The 26,742-nt window shown below is 41.5% G+C and overlaps 1 protein-coding gene across 1 annotated transcript; it reads right to left on the bottom strand.

Annotated features, from left to right (window-relative positions):
* Window positions 1-4,377: 4,377 nt before the first annotated feature.
* fgf5 (fibroblast growth factor 5) lies at window positions 4,378-17,859 on the bottom strand. Its single transcript, XM_030416234.1, has 3 exons — window positions 17,100-17,859; window positions 14,888-14,991; window positions 4,378-6,971 (listed from the first exon to the last, which is right to left on the bottom strand). Exons 1-3 carry the CDS (start codon window positions 17,311-17,313, stop codon window positions 6,600-6,602), a joined length of 690 nt encoding a protein of 229 aa, XP_030272094.1. The 5' UTR covers window positions 17,314-17,859; the 3' UTR covers window positions 4,378-6,599.
* Window positions 17,860-26,742: the final 8,883 nt, after the last annotated feature.

Genomic DNA, 26,742 nt, shown 5'->3' with positions numbered 1-26,742 from the left:
CATAATCTACATGGGACTGAGCTCCAGTACAGCAAACATTTATATGACAAGAGAACTCAAGACTAAAGGCCCTGACACGCTGCCGTCAGCCATTTTCGGGGGCTGTCTTTTTGACCAATTCAGCAATCAGTCGTGTCGGTGAGAGAAATCACTCCAATTGTCATTTTATATAAACCGATCAGTGCACGAGAAGAAAGATTAAAAAATAAATGGAAAGCTCCATGAGCCTGTGCCTGAAATATGATTTCACCTATTTAGCACAGCTTCTTATTTTTCTCCTCCCTCCTCTTCACCGGCGCCATTTGCAACATTTTGTCAGTTGTACTCTTAAGTAGAAGTGGCGTCAACGGTTTGTATTTGGCAACACAACAGTCGGCCTTCACTGCAGCTGGTTGTTATCAAAATGATATCCTGGTTTCGGTAGCTTTCCAGTGGGAGTGGGTCTGAGCGAACTTGTTATTGTAACCACTGCAGGAAAATGTGTTTTCAAAAGCGAGACTGAAAGTGTGAACTGGACAGTGCTATAAAAAAATACATGTTTTGCTTCTTTATGAGACGGTGGTTACTTATTTGGTGGCGAGTTGTGCTTTCGCTATTGTCAGTGTTCTCTGTTTGTTTCTGTTCGTGTCCCTTTTCTGGGAGCCATTGCTGTCGCGGCTGCCTCCAAACATGTTTGTGCATTACAGTGGCTCCTCTTTGAGGAACTAAACATGGTAAATCACTGAATTCAACTAATTTCAATTGAAACTAACTAAAGTCTATATCAGAAGTGTAAAAGGTACTATAAGTCTTATAAAACATTGTAGTCTGTATGTTTGTATACCTGATAAACTTCACTAAATTCAACTGACACTTCATTTTGGGCCTGAAGCTGCAGTACAAGGAGACAAAGTCATCCAGTCCCCACATCCTGGCAAAATCGACACAATTTGGCACCGTGGCTGACTGTAAAACAGAATAAAATGTTCATTGGGAATGTTCTCGGCTCCATTTACAGAAATCCTGTCACTCTTGGCCGTCAGTATCATCTTTTATTATCATTTTGTTTAAATGTTCTCATTCGGCATGACTTTTAATGGCTCTGCCATGACGTCCACGGAAAGTGAGGTCATGATTGAAAACGTTGGTACGAATGCGCTCTCGTGCAGCCGCCATGTCACTTATGGCCGATATGAGCGCGCACACAGAGATGAAAAGGGCAAAAACAAGTGGAGGCAGATGGCGGGCAGAGGAGTGAGGATGTAAGCTGGTTAACGGGGGAACCTGCTCCTTCGAGATCGACTTTAAATAAAAAATGTCACGCAAGCTCGTCTCATTTCTTAGGTCACAAAGTGTTTACTTACCTAGAAATAAAGACCTGCTTCATTATTTAACGCCATGTATGAATAATAAACGACAAACTTCTCTTGTTCTTATTCTGCTTTGAATAATCTTCCCATGGTGATTACTCTTTCTCTCATTCCTCTTCTGACCCCTGTTCCTTGATTTTCTGATGAAGAAGTAAAAATATACAGTAGGTAAAGTCCTGAATTAACCTACAACAGCTATATCGCTATCAGCATATATTTGATCTGATATGAACTGATATTATTCTTATTTATTTTTTTGCAGAGGGTCACTTGTGATTATTATTTATTATTTCCGTTGATGTTTATTGGCTTACGTCCTTGTCTCACAAACACATAACCAAATTTGAACTCTGTGTGTGATTTCAAAATGCAGCCAGGGATGACAGACACATTTTGAAAGAAGAGATAATATATTTGCACAAAAAATACAATACTGAAGTCATGAGCAATAAAACAGACTCCTAACCTTAAAATACCAGCTTCAGGATTGCAGTGTTACATACATGTTTACTTCAAGGTACAAATTTTGAACACATAACATTGTTGTGAACAATTTTTGTTTGTGGTCAGCACCAACATTACCTCTGACAAATTGTTACAGACCTGGGATTTGTATTTACAACAGTGGTGTTGCACTCAGAAACTGGCGGGGAGGGGGCCAAATTGCACAAAATGCAAATTTCTACATGATGTTGCTTTAATATCCCCAGGGTTTTTGCCATTGCACCCATGTTTGGTCTTTGGACCAGCAGCATAATGATGGTATTATCTAATGATAGCAAACTAGTCATTTGGTTGACTTTATAATTGCTTTCTTTTTGTATTACTCTTACTTTACCTTTTTAACACCTCACAGCCAAAGTAAAGACATCATACCTCACCAGGACAGATCAGTTTCCCGCTCATCGCCTTCTTCATTATCATCTTTACAGCTTTTTTTTTTCAAGATTATCTAAACTCAAATAACTTTTGGAGACCCTGTTCTTCCTCAAAATCGCTAACCGTAACAAGGAATATCCTACACGCACTGCAATGCAAAATTAATGGCTATTTTTGGATACAGACTTCTGTTTTCCTCACAGTTCTTCAGTCTAGGTTGGAATTTTATCCAAAAAAAAATACACTCAGATGTAACGTTAACCTGCCTCTCACACTGCAGCAAATCACAGTACCTCAGCTAATTAGCTTCTTTGTTGCTGGTCCTGTGAGTGCAGCATTATATAAGAACATAAATATTGCAGTCAGTGAAGAGGGGGAGAATCAGCTGGATTCTTTTTTACACATTTAGATATACATAGTTTTTTGGTAATGTGAGACTATTTAGAGAACTACTGCGACAAAACACCTCAGAAGACTGTAAGAGACTGACGAAAAAATCACATATGATGGAGGATGTGATCTCTCCAGGAAGTGATTACTTACTGTGTCGCTGCCCTCCGTTGATCGGGCTTCCCTTATGCCAACCAGTAATTCTTTTCAGGGTTAGTCACTCTTTCATCTGATCCCGAAGCAACGTAATTGCACAAAATGCATTAGAAAAATCAATTTTCCTTTATCTTACTCGTTTATCATCATTGCGTTCCTGAACAACAATCAGTGGAGTTGGCCGAGGGGCCAAAGATCATAGATGTGTGAGAATACTTAATTTTGGGACTGTAAGGCCATGATCATGCTGACCAGGTCATACATTAAAATCTGGTTACATTTTTTCAAATGTTGATAAAGCCCTTACTATACTCACAATGCCCACACAGTTTTTTGTTTTGTTTTGTTTTGTTTTGTTTATAATCCATAAAAAAAATAAGGAAAAATAAATAGTAATTGCATGATCAATTGTGTTCACTTCTGTAGACTTAGCAGACTCTGATCAAACAGAGATGTGATACAGCCAGGTCCTTACCTCTGACAACTTTAGGAAGAGAGTAGGATAATATAATAATTCTCTTTCTGTGGCATTGTGACACAAAATGTTAACAAGGCTAAATATTGGCTCATTAGTGTCAGAAGGAGGAGGGATCCCACTCACATTCACATCTACAAGAAGATAAAGAAAGACGGTCAGCAATCAGCGCTCTGGCCTGTTTTACATTAAAGTGAAAACTGTCATGATCATGATTTGGAGAACATCTGCCAACACAGTCCTGTCAGCACACACACACACACACACACACACACACACACACACACATGCACACACACACACACACACACACACACACACACACACACACACACACACACACGCACACATACACACAAAGGCATTTTCCCTTATGTTGTACACAACAAAATACATATGATTATCCACTTTTATATTTGCTTTTTAATAGTCATATAACATAAAACTCTTCTTCATACATAGATTTTTATAAAAAAAAAATTCTGGTACAAAAAATATTTCTTTGGGATGTGTTTGAGAACCAGGCAACAAGATGACAAAACAGAAGCTCTTTAAAAAAAAGAAACAAACAGCATCAAGATATCTACAGTCTATAAGGGCCCCAGAGCAGGTAGCTTTCCACTTATACCTGGACAAAGACAAAAACAATGTGTAACAGTTGACAACAGTACTTTTCCACTGTATTAACTTGTGTATTAACTTTAAAATAAAGGTATTCCACATGTTTTAAAAATTCTGTGTTCCCCTTTATGATGGTGGTCTGTTTTTGTCATCCTCATTGACAAGGGTTTTTTGGGTTTTCGTGTCCTATTAGTAAAATCTTAACAGCTCTTAAAGGGACACTGTGTAGTTTTGGAGCAGAAATTCAAACTCAGTATTTTAATATCTTCAGTATTAATGAAGCAAAAACATGAAGTCAGAGATATGTATCTATTCCATAACTGAATAAACAAGCTGTTCTCAGAGGAAAATAAGGTCCTAGAACACTGTTGGAAGCTAGAAAGATGGCAGAGTCCGCGACACATAAACAAAGTAAAACAGTATGAAATTGTGTTGTCCTTTAAGGTCAGGCTGTTGGTTTATTCAGTTGTGAAAACAAAGAGAGTTTGTTTATTTAGTTTGTTTAGGCATAAACAAATCATTCAATTAATGAAAATATTTTTTTCTCGAAACTACAGAGCGCACAATTTCTAATAAACCTTTCCTGAAAAGTTTGACTGTTTTTCAAGAAAAAATGGTTTCAGTTTTGCTCGAAATTCTTTGTTGTTGTTAATTTTCCTACTTTGATGCACTTTTGTCCTACAGTTGTCTGTCATTGTTTTATTGGCAGATCTGGTTAAAGATTTATATTTGCAATTTTCAAATAACATTATAATAACACATCTAGATTATAATGAAATCTTGACTGTATGGCCAAATCTTTAACCAAAAGCTATATTTTCGCTTTATTTCAGCTGATTGGGGGCACAGTGAATACACTCTTGCCTGTTTCCCTCTACTTTCCCATCTACTTGCAGCACAAGACACAGATCGGAGCAGATTATTCGCACAGTCAGATTTCGAAAGCCAAGATTTTGATAGATTACATTTGAAAATGACCAGAACTATCTGAGCATCTAGCTTCACTTGACAATACAGCCTGAAACTGACGTCAAAACCAGCACTCGTTAGTGCACCAATCTTTGAAACATCTTCACATCATTTTTGGAGGAAAAAAGAAAACCATATCCAACAACCTTTCTTACTTACAATTCTTATGATTGTAAATGTGAAAGTGATTAGAGACATGTTTCACACTTTGTTGCCACAGGCTTATTAGAAACAGCACAGATAGTAGAGATTTCCGTCTCAGCTGTCAAACTTATGGGACATATATTTGGCCACGTTATGAACATTTTCCCATTAATACACAGATTCTTACAGTGGAATATGATCTAATTAGTTCAATAGATTGTCAATTTTAATTGCAAAATGTGCCCAAGCTTTCTTAATTCAATCAATCAAATTAAAGTTCAGGCTCCTGGGATGGGCAGACTACACACAGCCATCCCTGCCCTCCTCCCAAGAGATGACTGCACACTCCTGAATGGCCATTCCACGGCTGTTTGCCATCTGATACACCTAAAGCCTCAACCTTACCCAAAACAAGTGACCGCTCTTTCTCGGCATCTTTATCCCTGCGGTGACGGCGGTGCGCGCTCCTCCTGGGTGGAATGCCTTGAGGTCATGACTCTGGATTTTTTCAGGGGACAGCCGGCTGCTAGAATGATAGTTTTGACAGACAGTTTTCTCCTTGATCCCTCACAGCTGTCCAGGAGGAGGGAGGTTAGAGTCTCCGGTGACCCAGATTATCACAAATCTGGTGTTGGGAAAGGGGACAGTTGGGTGTTGTATATGTTCCAGCAAAGTACTTTCCAAATCAGGTCTGGGAGGGATTTTCATGTTTCAAAAGAGGCTAAATAATTGTCTTAAGGGACAAATGTATCATTAAACCTTCAGTGGGAGGAAACATTTGTCACATAGTTATTTTTTGCTGTTTACAGCTGAAATCCATAACTAATCACTCATCATTTTAAGGGCATTTTGAAATGGTAAGTATTATTTAAATGGTCCACATTTTTAATGAACTTTTTGTAATATGACAAAACAGGATCCAGTTATAAAACAGAGCCTCACATGTGACACAATTCTGATCTCTGATATAGCTTTAATTTCACACAGCCTTCACTATGCCATTTTGTCTGGCACCGGACCATTTCTGCTTGATTTCACATCTACATTATAGACTAAATGAATAAATAAATGATTGTGTTTTTGTGAGTCTGAGGAAAAAGGGAACGATCCAGCTGTGTTGCGATAGCAGTGCTGACAATAATAGGGCTTGGTGGTGAAAAGATGTCTTTTTTCCCTTTGAAAACTAAGTGGAAAAATGAGGCCCTACTTGCTCAAGATAATGCTCAATCACAGTCTTTGACATTAATATAAAATCATATAAAGAATAGGTTATGAATTTCAGCTTCAACAGCATCGGATCTAAAAAAAAAAAAAAAATCGGTTTTCCAGCCTGGGCACTGCTAAAGTTCACCATGTACACAGTGAAAACATAAAACAGGACAGAGCACCACAAAATGAAAGTGGAAAGACGAATCCCAACTATGATCATAGCCTCAGGAAAGAGAAGCTCCATAGTTGTACCTGGCAGCCCTTTGAGGTTTCCGTACACTTCATAGATACCTGGAATGCTTTGAATGTGACCACTGTCTTTGTTTTTTGAGCATGTTCATCAGTTATACGTTTGTCCAACGTCTATGAACCTTGTGTCCCCCAGATAGAGCCAAACCCTCTGACATCTACCCAAACCGGTACTTGGGCCAGTACTTGACTTGCGTACGTCTCGGCGCTGTGCCTGCATGGACGTTCGCCTTCGCCAGAGCAGGTTTTGGTGGTGGCACCGCCGAGGCTTTCCTCCTCTCTTTGCTCCTGTCTGTGATGGTGAAGCCTCGCTCGCTCGTCTCGTGCAGGCTGACCCTGGGTAGGAAGTGGGTGGAGACGTGTTGGGATTTGACCCGCGGGCTGGAGCCCATTTTGGCTTTCCCTCTCTTATTGAGGGCCACGAACCACTCGCGACCAGTCCTGTGGTTCCTGTGGATTATTGAGGCGTAAGTGTTGTAACTGTTCTCCTGGAAACGTTCCCTGAACTTACAGTCGTCGGTGAACCTTTCCTACAAAAGAAGGGAAATATACGGAATTAACAGGTGTTTTCATTTGGCTTTCACCTAGTGGAACTTGAGCTTTACTTCAGTGCTTTAGATCAGACAGCGAGATTATTTGTGATTAATTTTTAATCACCTTTACATTGGCTAAATTTGTAAATTGTTCCACATGCTCATTTTCTGAGTTCATGTAACTGGATCTGTCCACATGAAAACAAGGCTCAGGTGCAGAACATGTGGGAGCTCTGTTGTGTTTGCATGCTACCATGAAACCCAACCCTCTGTTTCTCTTGTTAACTGCTGCAAAGATAATTGTCTCGTTGGGGAAAGAAGAAGTAATTGCTCCTATTCCTTTACAGGAAATCTCCCACCAACAAGCATGTGGGAGCTGACCCCTGCCAGATTCTTCCCGCTGATGAAATTTTATTTCCTCGTTGATACCGATCTGACAGTAGGACACAACGCCACGGTGAGAAGCTACCGTCATCGTCCTGGTTAACTGTCCCTACTGTCAAATATCTCTCCTTATTTTAAAGAAAAGAGCAGGAATCACAGTGAGAGTGAGAGTGAGAAAATACTCTCTCATCTCAACCTGTAATTGCATACTGCATGGCCCCGTTGCTCTTCTACACAATATTGTCTGATTACGATCTGATTGGGTGTAGCTGCTCTGAAATAACAGAGGATTTAGCTTTCATCTCGGGGGCGGGTTTCAAAGTCATCTAAATAGCTTTCCTTATCGCGGAGATGGTTTGAGTGACAGCAGCAGAGCCTCCTTTGTACCAGTCAAACACTCATTACGGCCCGTCTGTGTGTCGACTTTATCCAAAATAACTGCTAAATGAAGACACACAGGCTGTAGTTTTTCTTTTCAGGGTGTTTGCTGCAATAGCGTTCACTGGCATCTGCAAAGTGGAGTTATGAAAACTTTTAATAAAGCCAAAATCTTTTCCTAAAACCCAAGTTGCTTTGTTCCCTAAACCTAACCGAGACATTGTCATCCTGCATTATTCACTGCTTAGGTGAGCATTCTCATTTAGCTCAAATTGATTGTCTTTTCATTTCAGAAATGATTTTCATTTTTTGTAGTCATTGCTGTTCCTGTCATGTGATGTGAATTCATTGCTGACTTATTATTTTAATCCACACCACGATCTTTTCCTAAACCAAAGTAGTTACGTTGCCTAAACCGGGGGGTGGCTGTAGCTCAGGAGGTAGAGCGGTCGTTGGTTCGAATCCCTGGTTCCCCAGCTGCATGTCCAAGTGTCCTTGAGCAAGATACTGAAACTCAATGAGCTCCTGATGAGCATTTGGCGCCTTGCATGGCAGCCTCTGCAACCACTGTGTGAATGGGTGAATGTGACAAGTGTTGTAAAGCGCTTTGAGCTGATAGTCGAAGCGCTATAGAAATGCAAGACCATTTACCATCAACCTAAGAAAACTGCCATCGAAAACTTAAAACATATTCTTAAATACCTGAAAACAATAAATTCACTAAAACTAAAAGTAAAAATCAAAAACCCCCATCATGGAAGATGTGCAAATTCCATTCAACCAACAAACCTGGCTGTGAAATTAGTCTTTGTCCATCTTTAAACCACATCACATGACCTCTCAAAGTCTCCCCAGCAGAACTCTTTTCATAAACCACATACTTGTTCTTAAAGGGCAGACTGTTACTTTCCATGCAAATAGATGCGGTGGTCAAATACACAAATTGTTGAAAATATGCGTAATCAGAGCCAGACCGAGAATGTCACACAGCTTGCCAAAGCGTGTACTGCTTAATCCTGAAAACCCATCCTGGTGAAATGCCAGGTTTTTAGTGAGGCCCTTGTCACTTTCCTGGGTAATGCTAATGATGCTATATGCAATATATATATCTGACATAATGTAAATGGTCAGCAGAAGCTGATTCGTAATGTTTCTTATACACTGAGGCATCAGCAATAATATTCTGAGGGATACATTAGCTCTCTAGGTGAAATTTCCAAATATATGTCCCACAAATAGATTATATGAGACTGAAAGTCATTTGAATCTTAGATCTAAACCTATTCGACTGAAATAAATGATTTACCAAACAGAACGCACTCTAGGAAGTGGTCGGAACAATGTACTAGCCTGGTATAAATGGTCGGAGAACACTAGCATGCTGTATGGTTTTCTGCTTCATCCCATTTCAGGAATAGAGATGTAGATATTCATCGAATGTTCCAGCTTTGTGCCTAAAAATATCTCGGGTGGGAAACTCTGACATGTACCCAGGGATGCCTGCTTTCTTGCTGCAGTGTGACTTTCTTGTGTAACCTCCTGCCATTCTGAAATAAAATAAACTGTTCTGCTTTGCTGAAGAGTGAAGCATAGCAGAAAATGATGCCATTACAGCGTTCGGTAAACATGCCAGTCACAAGAGAGTGCGCCGCGGGTGCAGCGAAATAGTACAAACCCCTTAAGTTATTCAAAGTGACCGAGCGTTCCTTTCGGCTGTTGTTTTTTAAAATGATTAGAAAAGTGCACAGACCTCCCCAGTCACTGCTATGGGTGGATTGCAATGATTTAACAGAACGCCACATTTGAACAACATACCAGCTCTGGTACCCATCAGGGAATTACACATTTGGAAACAAATCCATTTGAGCATGTATGAATGTACTCTCACACACACACACACACACACACACACACACACACACACACACACACACACACACAGGCATGTATGCACACACACACACACAAGCACGCATACCAGGAAGGAGCTTTGGCTCCTGCTGTGTTTCATAGGATTTAATGGCTGCGGCCAGATTCCAGAGATCTTATTGTTAAAATCATAATGCTTGTACAGCTGTTTAACCTGGCTCTTGCCCTGCTGGATTGGTCACACTCTTTTAAAGGGACCTTTCCCATGATCCTCAGGGGTTAGCTGTATCGAGTGCAGAGGTGGAAAGTTACTGATGGCCAACGGTTTTTTGGGTTTTTTTTTTTCTTCCCTCTACCCAAACAATATTTCTTCTTAAAAGTGGCCCCTTTAGTCTTACCACTGTAACAGATGGATGGGTAGAGTATTTTTATCGATCCCAGTTTCAATAAAATCGAAGACCACAAAGTGAACTTGGACAGTCTTACTCTACTCTAACATGCACAAACCATAGAGACTGAGCTTGTTATTAACTTGTTCAAACAACAGTCTAACATAAGACTTTTTACAAACAAATGCCAATTCACTTTTCTAAACACTTTCCAAGTTGAGATTCTGTTAATGCAAAATGATGCTTCTTAGGTCAACATGTTAAATAACACAACAATAAAAGAAGACTAAGAGTCTGCAGTCATGGTAAAGGCTCCGCTTTGACCTAAAGGCTGTCATATCAGTATGTTAACATGCTAATGTTTGATAGGTAATGTTTATCAGGCCCATAGAGTTAACTTAACGAGTAAGCATCCTTACATTGAGTATGGGTGACGCTGATTGGAATGTCACTAAAGTTAATGCAGTCCATCCAACAGCTGTGGGGACATTTCACTCAAAACCAAAAATGTCAACCTGTCGGTGACACTAGAGGAAGAGTTAGGGGAAGAATGCATAAGATGCAAGGGAAAAACATTTTTTTAACCCCCTTCAACATATGTGATATTGGGCTGATGTCATGAGCGGCATGATGGCAGATCAAAATTAATTTGATCTGATCATTTGTCAGATTAAATTTCTTGGTGTAAATCATTCGTTAGGACACAAATAATGCCTTCAAAGATGTAGAATGCTACTTTTTTTTAAAGGCCTATAAGCTGAGAAAAAGCTCTTGAGATAAGAAATAGCAGTTTGCAAAAGCTCAGATAAGTTTTCAGTCAGCGTCAGCCATGTGTTTACGTTTATATTCTGAGGACCGTGATTGTCTTTAACAAACTTCACAACAAACCATCAAATATTTGTTGTGATATGCCACACAAAACCAAAATGTCAAAGATAAACAGATCACACACTGAACCTTCATTCTTATTACGCACAAACTTAGAGAGCTGGGCTTGTTATGAGCTAGTTGTAATGTGAAACACTTAATGCTCTGACATGAAAAGTGTTGACAGTATAAAGAAATTCTAGCTAAGACATTTCTAAAACAAGTGACAGAAGTCAAACACACAAGTTAATTCAGGTGGTTTTGCTGATTAAATCCTTATAATTTCAATGCTGTCATGTAATCCTGACAGTCTCTCCCTTCTCTCTCCCTCCGTCCGTCGCTGTTTGTTTAACAAATGCAGGTGACCCCTTCACCTTTAGAAAGATTATGTTTGTGGTGTCTTGCTGAGCGGGTCACGCAGAGCAATGTGCATCTGTCTCCTCACCCATTATCCAGCCAATAAGTTGCCACTGTGAAAACATCTAAATATTAAATATGACAGACGACGCAACAAGATAAGGTTCAGTGTGTCACCTGACACCCTGACGTGAGGCCCAAGGCTGTCTGTGGCCCCCGAGGTTTACATCCAACCCCGAATCATCAAGGCAGTTAAATAGCACAGTGCAGCTGTAGCCACAGATTGGAGTTTTAGTTGTACAAATATTTCTCTGAGGCAGAGCTGCTCCGGAGGCAAAAATAAGCCCCAACTGCAACGGTTGGTGCCAGAGAAACAGTCTCTGAGAGTGCAAAGTATCTACAGTAAGTAGTAGAGCTGTGCTGCGAGAAGAATAACCTAAATTTACTGCGAATGAAACTGAAATTAGTAAATGAATGTAAAAAGTCCAAAGGCCTCCTATCAGACAGACTGCCAACTTATGGCACAAACATGTTGAACCACTTGCAAACTTTATGTTTTGCAAATTTCATCCTAGAAGAACCGTGAGATGCAGTTGAAAGTTTCACAAAAGCACAGTGACACTTCTGCCACACATCACATTTACAATAATCGGGCTAAGATAGTGCTTTAGTGTAAAGATGATGGTCAAAAAAGAATGGGTTCATGCTTGGGGGGGGACCATGATTGTGCTCAGTGACTTGCAGTCCGGAAGGGTGAGAAGTTTGAGTCCGAATCTTTGCGCTCAAGTGTAAATTTTGGCCGCAAGATGAGAGAAAAAGGCCATCAGGTCACCATAACATTGTGATTCATCCTCTGGGGAAAATGAATATTAACAGAAAATATCATTCATTCAGCCTGGACATCAATTTTTCCTTTAGCTTGCTGGAATTTGTATCTGATGATGGCACTAGAGCAAAGGTCAGGGAGTTGCCAAAATCCTTGAAAATCATTTCACATCTTGGGACCATGAGTGTACATGCCAAATCTAAGTGTAATGGGTTCATTAGTTGTCAGGAATTGTTGTTTTGGGTCAAAAGTTTCAGTTATGACACTGATATAAACATGCTACTATTCATTCACACTTTTAAATCAATTATGACAATTGGATAAATTATTTCGTAAGGCTAGAATGCTAGCAAGCATGCTAATTTAGGGAGCTAAATGCTTGTAAAAGTACCCAATTTCAGTTCTGGTAAAGTTGATCTGTCAATAATTGTATGGTTGTATGTCCAGCAGATGTCTTTTCTGTCCTTTGCTATTGCAGTCAGATCTAAGCGGATAAACCTGACTGTGCTGATTGAACGAGTTGTTCAGACACATCAAAACCAGCCACAAACAACAGACCATCGACCTGTGAGTTGGCGCAGTAGGAGTATGAGGAGGGTTGGACTTTAGTTTGTGACATTTGGACACTGTGGAGCAGGAGATGAAGGGGCAGGTGAGACCGAATTGCGCACTAGTTGGATCACAAGAAAGAAAATCCCACCGAGTCAGTGCATGACAACCTTCCAGCAGAGAAAAAAACGATGATCGGGTTTTTAGTTTGAGGGGACACCCCCACAGTGCTGTTTTGCTTTGCCGCATTGCTTTCCCTTATTTTCCACATCCGCCCAGTTTGGTGGATGTCTAAATCTCGTTTGGGATGCGCTGTGACCCCAGGAAAGTTTGTAATATCTCCGTTTGCTTGTATGAGCTGCAATGACAACTGAATATGTATCTGCTAGTGGGACAGCTTACAGTCATATTAGTGGAGTTCAAGCCAGCTGTGGCTGAGAATGCGCTTTCATGAAAGACGCTACATCACTCCCCGCTGACAGGGTTTCATGAAACAATCCCAGGAGCTGAAGGGGCATAAATCGCCGTTGCTCGGCATTCACACCCGCAGCAGCTCACAGACTCTCCGGCTCTCCGATTGTTGCCTGCCTGGCTGATTGTTTGCTCGACATATTGATCTTCACTTTGTGGCTCACTCCTCTGTATATTATCAGCCGTCCCAGACAGGACTTAATCTGCTCTTCCCATTAACACATGCTAATAGGGAGCCGCTTCTATCTATATGCCTGCCAAGGCTCCCACAGATGACTTGTGAGTGTGGCTGGCTGCTGGCTGGCCGGCCGGCCTGCTTATGGCAGCGAGGCCAAGCTGCTGTGGGCAGATTTGGGCTTACTGTGTGTTTGGGGGATTTGAAAGTCTTGGAAACTGTGGCTAAAGATTATAGCAGTATGCCATGACATGCTGATGTCAGATTTGGGAATTTTGTTATGCAGCACAGATGCAAAGCTGGACAAACTAATAAATAAAAACAACTGTAGATGCACTAGGCAAGGTTTTAATGAAGAAATACATCCTATTTCATAAGTTGGGCTGCATCATATCAACAGCAAATGAGGTGCAGATTCACAGAATTTGGCCTTATTACATTCTGGTAGCAGGTAGCAACACTGGCAGCAAGTGAAATGGTTCATCCAAAGTAAACAATATTACACGTCGAGCAGGAAAATTCATTCTCGGCCTTTGGGGAGCAGCGTGTATAACAAAATAATCTGACTGTGAGATGCAGTTGAGAGTTCTGAGAGGCTCATAAAGGGGTCAGTATGCTTCAAACTAAGTTGTCGGATTCAGCTTGAGTCGAACAACTTTTGTAACTTTCCAAAAGTCACACATGATTTGAACTTCTGCTGTCTTCACACACGTACAGCCACGTGCAACGCCATGATGGAGAATGCTCAAGAGACTCATGCACAAGTGTTTGTTCATTCTACCATGGGATAAGAAAAAGACACTTGAGAGATGTGAGCACTCACATAATCAATTTCTCCTGAAAAAATATCCGCCAATGTGCCTTTTTTAGCTCATTGTTTTGATTTCACAAACTATTTACTGCCTGGTGCAGTCTCTGTGTTCCCATCACTTCTGTCAGTCCCTGATAAATCCACTGTACACTACGTGCTCAGCACTACACACGTTCACAAAGTTAGTGACGAGCAAGCAGCAGTGGAGGAAGTACTCCAGCAGATATTTTACTTAAAGGTGCTATATATAAAAACTTACCACCTGTCAAATTCAAAACAAAGAGGGGGAAGCATATCAGTACAGAAACTCTAGCTCTCTCACTATAACTGCCGCTATCTGTAGCTGCTGTTCACTCAGTTAGCCATGCAGCTAGCTGGTTAGCATGCTAAGTTCAGTATTTATCTTTGCAACACAATACATTGATGTCATAACGTCAGCGCTGTCATTCACATCTTGTTGATAATTCTTATTTTTTGATTGTTTTCAACTAAAATTCTTATGTATTGCACCTTTAAGGAAAAGTACCAGCAGTGTGGAAATACTGTGTTACAAGTGAAAGTGACCCAATTCAGTGTAATGCATACTAAACTATACATTTATATTCAGTAATTATTGATCCATAAATGTTATATGAAACAAAAGACAACTTGATGAGGTGGAAATTATTCTTTGCATCTGAATGGCCAAAAGATCAATTAGTGCAGCTTTGAATTGATCTCCAGCCGTCAGTTAATGGTGAGAGTGTGAACATTTGTTTAGGTATGTACATGCTGAGAGTGCAGGCTGACAAACAGAAGCAGATTGTCGTGTGTGTGTGTGTGTGCGTTGATACTTACAGTGGCATGTAGCCGTCCTCTTTTATTCATGGCCAGGAATCTGTTACTGTAGACCCCTTTGATGCCGATGACCCCCTGAGAAACCGCAAAGAGCTCCAGGACACCTGGGCGGACAGACAACACGCTCTGATGATTGATGGATGATGTAAGTGTATTTTTACTCCAATTGTCATTTTCTGTAACTCGTCGCCCCTCCACGGTCCCGCTGTCAGATCAGCTCAGTTATCCAGTTCACCTGCACGTCTGACACTACATTCATTAATAAAGAGTCTATAAAGTCGGTCCTCCATGCAGGATAACACCGGTTTAGAGTTAAAGTGGTCTCTGAAATTTAATGAAAGGCTGATTGACACAATTTTGCCAAACCAATATATCCATTTGACTGCTGTACAGCACCATAGTCAGAGTCAAAATGAAAATAAAACTAAGAGGGGCACTGTGGTGTTATAACATATTTCCATAACTGAATAACCAAGTTGTTCTCAGAGGCTATCAAGGACCGCCGAACACTGTTTGAAGCTAGAAAGGTGGCAGGGTCCGCCAAATATAAACAAAGTAAAACAGTATGAAATTGTGTTGTCCTTTAGGGTCAACACAATGTTGTTTATTTAGTCTTTAAAACAAAGAGACTTTGTTTATTTAGTTTGTTTAGGCATCAAAATAAATATCTTTCTCTTCTGATTAAAATGTCTTGCCCAAAACTTCACAGTGCGCCTCCAAATAGAAGTGTTGTCCCAGACTAATGTTGTCTGTGTATTAACTTCTACCTGAGGTATTCTGTGAGGCACTGATATGAAAACAGAATCTTCATATTACAAATCTAAGACAGCCCGTCTCCTGCTCGTCTCCGGCGCTGCCATGCAGGATTCAAACCCACATGGCTGTCGTGTTGAAATCCATGTAACCTGACAACTCTTCTAAAGGGGACCATGAAATGGAGGCACAAGTGCACTTTCACAGTCAGCTTCGGCTGTTTCGTCAGCGGATGAGCGATGAGGGACCCTGGTGGGGCAGTAAAAACCCAATATCTGATTTATGACTTGAGTCATATGACACAGGGCAAGATTCACAAAGAGGACGGCATTTGATAACTGTTGGGTTTTCAGTTTATCATACATCTTTCTGGTGCAAGTTCACTGGAGTTTGTGAAGCAGTTCAGTCCAGTTTTAACTGTTGATATCTGATCTGAGTCTAAGTATTTAAAAAGGAAAAGAAACAATTTCAATTCAAACATCACATCACAAAATCCCCAAACCAATATATTAGGACTGGCAAAGAGTAGAGATGATCTTGCTCCATTGTTATTTTTCAATATTCAGAAGTTATATTTAAATTCCTCCCACGTATTAAAAGATTAAATCTTATCTCTGATGCACAGATTGCTTTTTTTTATTTTTTTTATTTTTTTTTTAGAAATGCTAGTCTGTGCTGTTAATGTACAAAAATTTATATGAGCTTATATATTTCCTAGATTTTTTTTAAACTATCAATTAAATTGGTATCAGCTCAAAATTCTTCTAACTCGACCCTTGAAAACCACCTCAAATCACCCTTGAGCTGCTTATCTCAGTTAATTTACTTGTATATTATTACTTCATTATTGGTTTGTATTTCTTTTTTTGTGACCTATTTCATTAAAGAAAATAGATAAAATCATCGAATTTGCATGCAAAGCGCCTTCTCTTCAAACAAGTTTTGAATGTAAACAGTCAGAAGCTTTGACAACACAGACAATAGTCTAAATTTGAAGCTGGGTATTTTTTGCAGTGTGCGGATGGAGTAGCGTTGTTGTGATGACAATCGTGCTGACTGGCAATCCAACACATCCTGGTGTCTCACTGCTGCACCTGTTACTTCCACAAATAGTCTACCTGCCAACATTCCGGAGAGACACAAACAAGACTCGTCAACCAGATGGCCGCTGCTCGGAGATTTCACGGGGTCAGGCAGCCTAAGTTTAGGTGCGCGATCCTTACACTCTGCTTCTGTAAATCATTATTGTTTAAAAAATAATAATAAAATAAAAAAAAAAAACTTCCAGGGATTTTAAAAGAGATTCAGTGGCAAAAGGAGAGGAGATCGATTGGAGCAAACACGGGTCTCCAAGTGCGCATTCTCAGCGGGACGCACTTGGATTCACGTGCGCGTCAGGCGTCTATAATTTAGCAGTGAGGCTGCTCCGTGCGCTGTGGCGCCCGGGTGAATGACTTACTCAGCTGGTTGGGCTCATGGCTGCCGTTGACTCTGCCGTCGGGATGAATCTGGAGATGGAAGCCGATGCCAACCCTACAGTAGAGCCTGCAAGTCCTGCGTCCCGAGCTGATCTCCTCCTCCAGAAGTTGGCGCTCCAAAGAGACGTGCTGTGCTCCGGCGGCGGCGGCGCAAATCAAGTGAGCGACGGTCAGAAGGTAAAGAGGAACATTCATTCTTCCAAAGAGGAGACACTCGCTAGGCCACTTCTAGCATTTTGGTGTCGCTCCTGAGGTCTGGCCACCAGAAAGCCAGTGCGCACACACGCGTGCAGCAGCGCTCCTGGGCATTACCCCGGCTGCAGTAGCTGGAGTTGTTCTTCTGGCACGGGGATATTTATAACGCCAATGATCTCACTACTCGATGCATGCCTGAGCTCTAAAGGACGCTCTTTCATCCAGATTTTGTCGCCGAGATGCCACTCCTGCTCAGCACCGATCCACAGCAGCGGGGCGTGAAGGGAGCGCGACTGACACCGCACATTTTCCAAGGAATCGTCCGCGCCAGGACGCACTAAGCGCGGCATTTTACGCACAGGGAGTCATCGTGCCCAACAGACCGAGGACGCAGTTGATTCATGAACGAAGAAACGTGGGGGAGATCGACTCTCCTGACGACGCTTCTTTCCATATAAAGAACCGATATAATGAGACGTTAAGCGCAGGAGGGGGACCGGTGTGTGTCAGACAGCAGATCATCAGGTGGTGCAGCGGAGTTTTAACACTGGCTCACCGGGAGACTCGGGCAGCCGTATTTATAGGCTTTAGTCCACCTTATCATCTGATACGTCCACATGCTGCCAGGAGACGCGTCCCTCAAGCTGCTTAATGTATTCTGAGCAGTATACAGCGGCAGAGGAGACGTTGTAATGATCAGATTGTGGAAGAAAGCCACACACACACACACACGCACGCACGCACACACAAGCATTCCCTTTCTCCCGTGTCATTTCATTTAGTTTATTTTCTGGATGGGAGTTTTCACAGCGGGTGAGCCAGTAACAGTTACATGACCTGCGAAAGTGTCCTTGAACACAACACTGAATGCCCCAGACAAGCTTTTCACCCAAGTCACACAAAGACTTCATTGTTTTAAGGTTGACAGATAATGTATAATGTCCAGTCTCTCAACTGCAGCGTACATTCAGCGTTATCATACCATTTGTGTGATGGTTTGGTCTTGATGCCAAACACACAAATCACACAAGCAAAGAAAGTGACTAAAACAAAAAAAAAGGGTGTTCGGGTGCTGAGAGGTTTCGCTTATAAAATATCATTCATCTTTTCTTATTGCAGGTGATTTCTGAGTTCCCAGTGAGGTGAACTGGGCAACAAACGTAAATCATTGGTTGGTTCTGACTATAAAAATGGTTTTCATCCTGTGACAGACACTGTAACCTGCAGAGAAACAACAGAAATGGAGCCATTCAGGTAAAAAGCTCTTTGAATGCATAAAAATTTGGGATTTATCTGAACCGTAAACCTTTTTGTGGATAAAATACACTTTGAAGGTAAAAAACACTGACACACACCGTACCCAGAACCTCAGGTCTTCCTCAGGATATTATGTTTCAAACATGTCATAGTCAGGGCGGCACACGTGTGAATCATATCATTAATATTAGCTGAGGTCTGTTCTATTCATACGGGCCGAGCTGCTGCAATGTCAGGTGCCTGGTACTGTGGCTGATGGCTCACTGTTAGAGCTTAATGGGACACCTTGAATAGAACAAAGCCATTGTTAATGTTGTTATTAACACCTGTGCTGCAGTTAAAGAGTCGAAATGTCTGCTGACAAAGCGAGCCATGAAGTGGAGTTAAAGGTGAGTTAGAGACATGTTACTGCTGATTATACGTTTGTTCTTTAACAGACATTCAAACGGAACAGATAATACCAGCAATCAGGACCATTTTACACAGTGACTGGTCTGATGTGCAGAGCTGAGAAAGTAGAATTTGTCTTTCTCAAGCTCTCCTTTCATTTTTCACACAACAGTTTCTTGCCTCGTGTTCATCCGAGTCCAAAACCTTGATTGTTTAGAGCACAGATTGTCTGAAAGAGTGCCCTCTCTGCCCTACTTGTAAGAATGATCGCCGGTCACCCCTCTTTATGAAATATCATGTTGACCGCACTACTGCGTTTGACCATTTGGAACAGATACAAACATATTTACTTACAAGCACACCGAACTCTTACGCAAAGAGATCATTTCACACTACGAAGACACCAAACATTGGAAGATGTACACTTCATTTGTCTAACTCACAAAACCTTCAATTAGCTGTCGGCTTTGTTTTCTGATTGACTGGAAGATCTACATTTTTGTTATTCAGCTGTAAGACAACAGACAATCTTTCATTTTTTGATCGATGAAAGTTTAGAATTCTTCTCTACTGTGAGCTGTCATTTGCTCCAGAAATGACTGTTGACCATCCAGCGAGGACCCTCAGTCTTTAAGGTTTAATAGTAATAACTCTTATCTATAAGGCATCTTTCAAATCACAGTTAGAAAGAGCACAGAACAACGGATGAACAGTTACAGTAACATATAGGTCATGTTGAAAACATCCATCTGATGCTGTATGACTCTTGTTCACTGTAGCACGTGTTGGATTTAAACTTATTAATTTTCTATCTTCCCTTGAGTTCATCGTAATCCCATCCCTCATTGTTTTCAGGGGCCCGGCTATGTTTGAATTTGATTACCTCAAGCCCGGCAGTGGATTACGGCCTGTATAGGAGCCTAATTGTCTCTGGCACACAGACCCGAGGCCGGGCCCACATTACCTTTTATGTAAACAGCGGGGCAGTGTTTAGTCCCACTGTTCTAATGGCCAGTCATTCCTGTGAGGCCATTCCAGTAACAGTGAGGTAATCCTCCTGAGTCGTATAAACACGGATGATCCTGATTGATTCTCCCACCCGATTGATCCCAGCTTTTAGCAGCTTTTTAGTCTAAGCAAACGGCAGACAGGAGGTTCTGCCGCGGCCCTGAACCGTCTGAGCCCGGAGACGGTGATCAATCTGAGGGTCGAGGGCACCGCTTGGGAACATCTGACGAGCTAAGGCTTCAGTCATCGACATGGTGACAGTGCTCCTCTAATGGTGGAGGAATAGTCTGGAATAGTCTGCATAGTCATCATCGTAGAAAAAGATACCCAGGGATCGAATGTGTAGTGCGGGTAAGATGGAAGGCGAAATCATCGTGACTGAAGAACAGCGCAAGTATTATATCACATATATGTTGCATTTCAACGACTGAAAGAGTGGAATTCAGATTTCAAACGGCCAACATGAGCTTCCTAGGTAAGGTGGTACAGAAAAGGTGTAGGAGTATGCCGGTCATGTTAAGCTGTGTTGCCACAGTGTATATTAGGTCTTCTGGGAGTCAGACAATATAATGTAGCCAACAACATAGACTACAGTATGTGACGGGAGGATGTATTCACAATGTTAAGTTTCATGAACACTGCAAATGACACGAATTGGAGTCAAGTAAAAAATGAGAGAAGCCTCGGTCTTTTCCGGCTAGTGGTGATTCATGTCATCTTAACAGTACGTCAGCAACCAAACTACCTGTCCTTTTTAAAAATCTTAACTGAGATACAGGGGGAAAGCAAAGCTGGCTGACATTGGAGATCTGACATTGGGCTGACTCCTCTTGACATAAAGTTAGCTGACTGTTATACGTTAGCGAGCTAGTTAGGTAGCCTTTTGCTTACATTAGCTAACCTAAGAAGTGATTGTAAACATTGTGTGTCCATGAAGATCGTGGCTTCTATATATATATTCTATGACTTTACATTGTGATGTATAAACGATACAAATGAATAAACAATACGGCTTCCTCACAGACAGGATATTTGGGTACAGGTGGAAGTCTTTTAAACGTGTTCTTGTTTTTCTTTTCAACAGTGATGAACCAACACATGGCACATTTATGGAAACAGGAAAGGTTGCTGTGAGGTTCATCCTGGTACTAAGCTCGCTCAGCTGTCATCGGAGTGAAAATGGGTGGGACTTAGGAAGGACCAATGAGTGTATTTTGAATGTGTTGCTGAAAAACTTAAGTTTGACTTGCTCAATAACTGAATTGAGCATATTTGGCTTAAAAAAAATTACCACAATGAAGAAAACTGCTTTAAAATGCTGAACACCGTTCCTTCCTGCTGCAATCTCCAGGCACTTGTAAGGTCATAAATGGCGTTGACATCTTGAGAAAACATGCACATAACGGTCTCTGTTAAGCTCATTATTCAAAGTGCAGGTTTTCCAGTTTCATACTTGCAATGATGTGGACAAATGAATTAGTTTCAGCATTTGCTTCTCCTGCATGTATGGGTCAGAATTAATGAGCTGTGCTTCAGATTGTTGTATATTATTTTGCTCTCTGAGCCGTCTCTCGGGAGTCGCATTACTTGAGCACGCTCAGTTTGTGTGTACATATTCTTTGGCCACCCAATATTTTAAGATGGTTCGTTGAGCTTTTCTGCAGTGGCTTGGCTGATTCTTCTGCCACGGCTGGAGAGGTCAGCCAAGTTCCCCTCATATTCATCAACCCTCTTCATATATAATTTACAATGTTTATACCAATGCTTTGTACAAGAATGAAGACCTGCCCTGAAGTGTGAAGAGGCCATTTACATCCGCACATGCAAACAAATAACTGCCCGCAGACTTTAAGGAGCATTTGGTCAAAAGCGTCACCGAATCCACAAACATATCGTGGGATGTCCCCGTCAGCGCTTCCCACCATCCTTGCCGACGTGCCGTCCGCGGCGTCCAACATTCGCCTCTGGTCACGTTGTTCCCACTCCGCTGACCTCTGAGTTCCAACAGATCCCCGTTCCCTGAACCTTCTTTCTTCCAAAGTTCAAGGCCCGCTCTGAAAGACAGCTCTGGGAAAGAATAGGACAAAGTTTAGGAGAAAGGAGAGTCGCAAGGGGGACATGAGAAATTCATTTCAACTGCCAAGCGATGGCTCAGTAGCCGAGCGATCTAACAAAACTTCAGACTGAGGTGATCACCACAGTGCATTCACAGTAATTAGCAAGACAGGGACGTTGCTGCTTGTTTGTTGTGAGTGTTTTTGCTTTCAGCTTGATGTCTCTTGGCGGAGCCACAAAGCGACACCTGTTCACTTGTTACAGAGACACCACCTGCCAGCACAGAGAGGAAGGGTGTGTGTGTGTGTGTGTTTGGGGAAGGTCTGATCCACTTTTAATAAGCATCACTGTGTATTAAGGACCTTCAAAGAAAATGTACGTGGACCTCTATGACCGAGTTCCTTTTGCAGTCGCCGTGGGTTCATTTGGAAAGGACACATGCCTTTACTGAAGAAAGAAAGAGATGACATGGAGGTGGTACAGGTGAAATGTGGTGAACAAAAAGGCAATGAGGCCACGGTGACAGGAAAAGGAAAATTACAAAGATCATTTCCAGCATCAGTAAGGTGTGGGCAAAGGTGATTTCAGACCTGTTCGGCAACAACCACTTAAAGGGATAGTTCGGGTTTTTTGAAGTGGGGTTATATAAAGTACATATCTATAGTCGATCTGTTCTCTACCGTAATCACCGATCAGCGCAGCCTCAGTTTGGAGAAGTAGAGAGCCACTCCAGCCCAGACGCTCAGCTTGGTACTGCAGTGAACGGGGTCCAGAGAAAACGCGAAAATAACCACCTAAAACAAGGCTCACGTAAAAAAATCTATTTAAGTTCAAGTGTACGTTGTATAGGTAAAATTCACACCGCTTTACATTGCAGTCAGACCGCGCTTTCTTTTGGCACTACATTTTCTCAACCACAGAACCCCCGTATCCCTACGCACTAGCATAACTGGGCAACAGCTGATCTGCGAGCTGCGAAATACAGCGCGAGGCCCAGCTGCTGGACGAGAGGTTTACTTTCGTTAAAAACAAAACTTAACTCTCCATATCCTTCCGCATTAGCGCTCATGCGTAGGGATACGGGGGTTCTGCGGTTGAGAAAATGTAGTGCCAAAAGAAAGCGCGGTCTGACGGCGATGTAAAGCGGTGTGAATTTTACCTATACAACGTACACTTGACCTGATGTAAAATCTTTTAGGTGAGCCTTGTTTTAGGTGGTTAATTTCTCTTTTTCGCTGGACCCCGTTCACTGCAGTACAAAGCTGAGCGTCTGGGCTGGAGCGGCTCTCTACTTCTCCAAACTGAGGCTGCGCTGATCAGTGATTATTACTATTCATCTGCAAAAAACTAAGATGATCCAGTCTACAGGAATTGTCCTTCATCCTTGCATCAAGAAGCATAGCTCCTGTCACCTTACAACCTTGACAGCGTTGGGGTCCATTGTTTTTTTTTTTTAATAATTGTATTATAAGATATTTGAGTGACTTGAAATGGCATACTTACATTAAAAGAGTGTTCAGCTGCTATTTCGCTCGGCCACATTGGAAGGAGGCATCAAATTAGGACGGCTTTGTCACGCCATTGTGAAGCATTTGGTCTTCAGCCTTCGAAGATGTGGCTGCAAGTTGCTTATCGGGCTGTAGACAATGAAAGAAGAAAAAGAAAAAAAAAGTCTTGGCCCGGATATCAGTTATCTGGATATCTGCTACACCGGCAGCCCTGAAACTCTGGCCCACAAACACACCTGTTCCCCATTCCCTCCATCTCCCCTACCAGCACTCTTTCCTCAGTCGTTTGCTTAACAGTTTAATATAACACCCGGCCTACAAGTTTCGGCATTGTGTCCTGTTTCGCTGGCCTGTTCTTCACCACAGCCTGTTTGTGGTTTCACCTGAAAGCCCCTTGCCTGTTCAGTCTGCCGTCACTGACTGAAAACCTGATGCCGAATCTCTACTTCGAACTCTCTGCAGGCAAACAAATTGGCTGCTTTCCACTGCTCTGCCTCTGAGCCTAGCTTTCGAGTCCACATCTCTCTGTATTCTATGCACTCATATTGCCAACAGTTGAGGATGCGTGAGTGAACAATCAACATTTCCATCCTGGACCGGGTTCCGGTTCCTGCAGAGCTCAGGTCCAGCTCCCGAGGCTGAGGTGGCGACGTGTGCTGGTTGAGTTTCAGGTGATGAAATGTTCCCCGTGGAGCCTTTAGTGGAGGTCTTCAGCTCCCGGTAAAAACAGCTGAGAGCAGCTGATGGCAGTCCTAAACCTGGAGCTCATCCAACAGAGAGGAATGGAGCTGAAGCGTGTGCCTCGGAGTATGTTTGTGTGGTTCCGATGGAATCTGTGACATGAATATTTGAAATACTTAAAATATTTTGAAATAAATTTTCTCATCAATCTGGTACATACACAATGAAAAACATGCATACATATAAAATATTGCAGACGTATAGAAATTCAAACCAAAATCAAAAAGTATTTTGAACAGCCCCTTGGAATATGAGAAAAAGTGATATAATAAAGACACAACTTCCTTTTCTTCAGATCAGTTTCATCCACGCAACTGTAACTTAAAGGAATCTGAAAATGGGGCAGGTTTTCCGAATAGACTGACATTCTAGCTTGAATTTTAAACCTACATTTCTGCCAAATTTACCTCACAGATAAACAAAAAAAGTAGCTCATTATGCAGATATGGTTCTGGAACTCTTTATCAAAGGTTTTTTAGTTTTTTCTCCTCAATCCTCATCTCAATCCTCATCAGAAATCAAGGCGAGACTTTCTTCATTTTGAAACTAATCAAATTTATATAAGAATACAAATGTTCTAACATTTCCTGAAGGAGACGGTTAAAGGTTCCAAACAAACAAGAGGCCTTTTTGATTCAGGAGACAGTCGTAGGTGTCTTGTGTGAATCCAAAACTCTACATTGACTTGTGTGAAGATGTGTCCATAAGTTAACTGACGTCATGTATTGAACTTGTGCCCCTTATGTGACAAAGCGTTCTCATTTTAACCTAAATCATGGTGTTTTCCTAAACCTTTTTATTACCTAAACCGAACCAAACTGAGACCTTTTCAGAACCAGTAACCAAGTTTTCAGTTTCTGAAGAAGGATTGGTGAACCACTGGCATGCAAAATTGGACTTTTGTTTATTCACTGCACACAGACGAGCACACCCTACGCCTGAGAAAAGTGTTTTAAGAGGAATCACTTTTCTAAACTATAGCCAAAGCGCGACAGGGGTACTAAAAAAGATGCACGCAAACAAATGGATTTCTGCAGGAACGTCAGTGTTCTAAGTATCTCCTTAAAAACTCCAGAAACTTCCTCAACAGCTCTGCGGGTCGAACATTCACAAAGACTCTTCTCTTTGTTCCGTAGTAGTCGACTCTTGATGGCACATCCATTTTTCCTCTCTGAAAATTCCTTCTGAAGATATTTACACATCGGACTTAGATCTTCGGGCTTTAAGTGGTCCCTGGGTGGCCATGGGACGGAGGACAGAAGATAAATCTGGTCTGTTTTTCCTCACAGGAAACAGCCGCACTGAACAACGCTGATCTTCACTAATCCATTATCCACCTCTGCATCTGGCCCACCCCTGGGCCCCCATATGTCTTCATTTGGACCTTTCGCTGGGCCTGATCACACACTTGAACTCCCAAGCAGGTTTGGAACACACACACACACACACACACACACAAAACACACAAAACACACCTGACAGTCTGATTAAAGTATGTCCTTATGCAGCATTTCCTTTTTCTTTTATCTTGATGAATTCATGATTCGACAAATAAACAAAAGAATATACTCCTTCATTGTTGAGTACATACGTAAAAAATAGAACTTTTTCAACTTTTTCCTGCTTCGTGTTCAGGTGTCGTTTAGTTTTCTGCTCCAAAGCTCCTAGACAGACAGTAAGTGTTGTGTTACTTTAAGTCTGCGTTTTTGATATCAAACCTGGGTTCAGTGGCTCGTCCCGTATAGCTTCTTTTTTTTCTTCTCTGATTGAGGAATGCTTCCGTCTGTCTCTAGAAAAAAGTAAAAATGGTTCCTGGACTTTTCAGAAGTCTAAATAAATGTGTATGTTACAGCACTGGATATTTAATTCTGAAGTCTTGGGATTTTAACAAAGTACTTCCTAACAAAATAATGTGTTAGCATCCTGAAAACATATACAGCTTCTGTGAAATACTTTTTCAATCACTGCACTCTCATAGTTCATCGTAACAGTGTCTCCATGGCGTTGGCAGATATATGACTATATACTTTGGCATACTAAGGTTCATCATATGAATATGAATATGTACTGTGACAACAAGCATTTGCATACATATAATCGATAGTTGTAGGGATCCTCTCTGTGATGTGTCATACACTCACAGTAACAACCTCAGCTTGTTATTTGCAGAGAAAGCACTATTAGGGGACTTACTTCGACAATTAGAGTGATGCTCAAGGATTACGTTGCGTCCATTACAGCCCCTGTAGAAACGGCCAGCTGAGACAATCTGTTGGACCAGTTCCAACACTTTTTGAACCTCACTGACAACAAAATGTGCTTCTTTTTTTTTTTATATATATTTACATTTTGTCCTATTGTCTGCTTTTACTTAAATACATTTCTGAAGAAGACTCTGCCTTTTACTCCATTACACTCGACAAGATGTGAGAACTCTGTTAGATGCTTTTTTCTTCCGTACAAAACTCAG

The sequence above is a fragment of the Sparus aurata genome, chromosome 5 (assembly GCF_900880675.1).
Source record: "Sparus aurata chromosome 5, fSpaAur1.1, whole genome shotgun sequence".
In the NCBI taxonomy this organism is placed as follows: domain Eukaryota; kingdom Metazoa; phylum Chordata; class Actinopteri; order Spariformes; family Sparidae; genus Sparus; species Sparus aurata.
The sequence above is the reverse complement of the archived record's forward strand: the minus strand, read 5'-3'. Positions and strand labels throughout refer to the sequence as shown.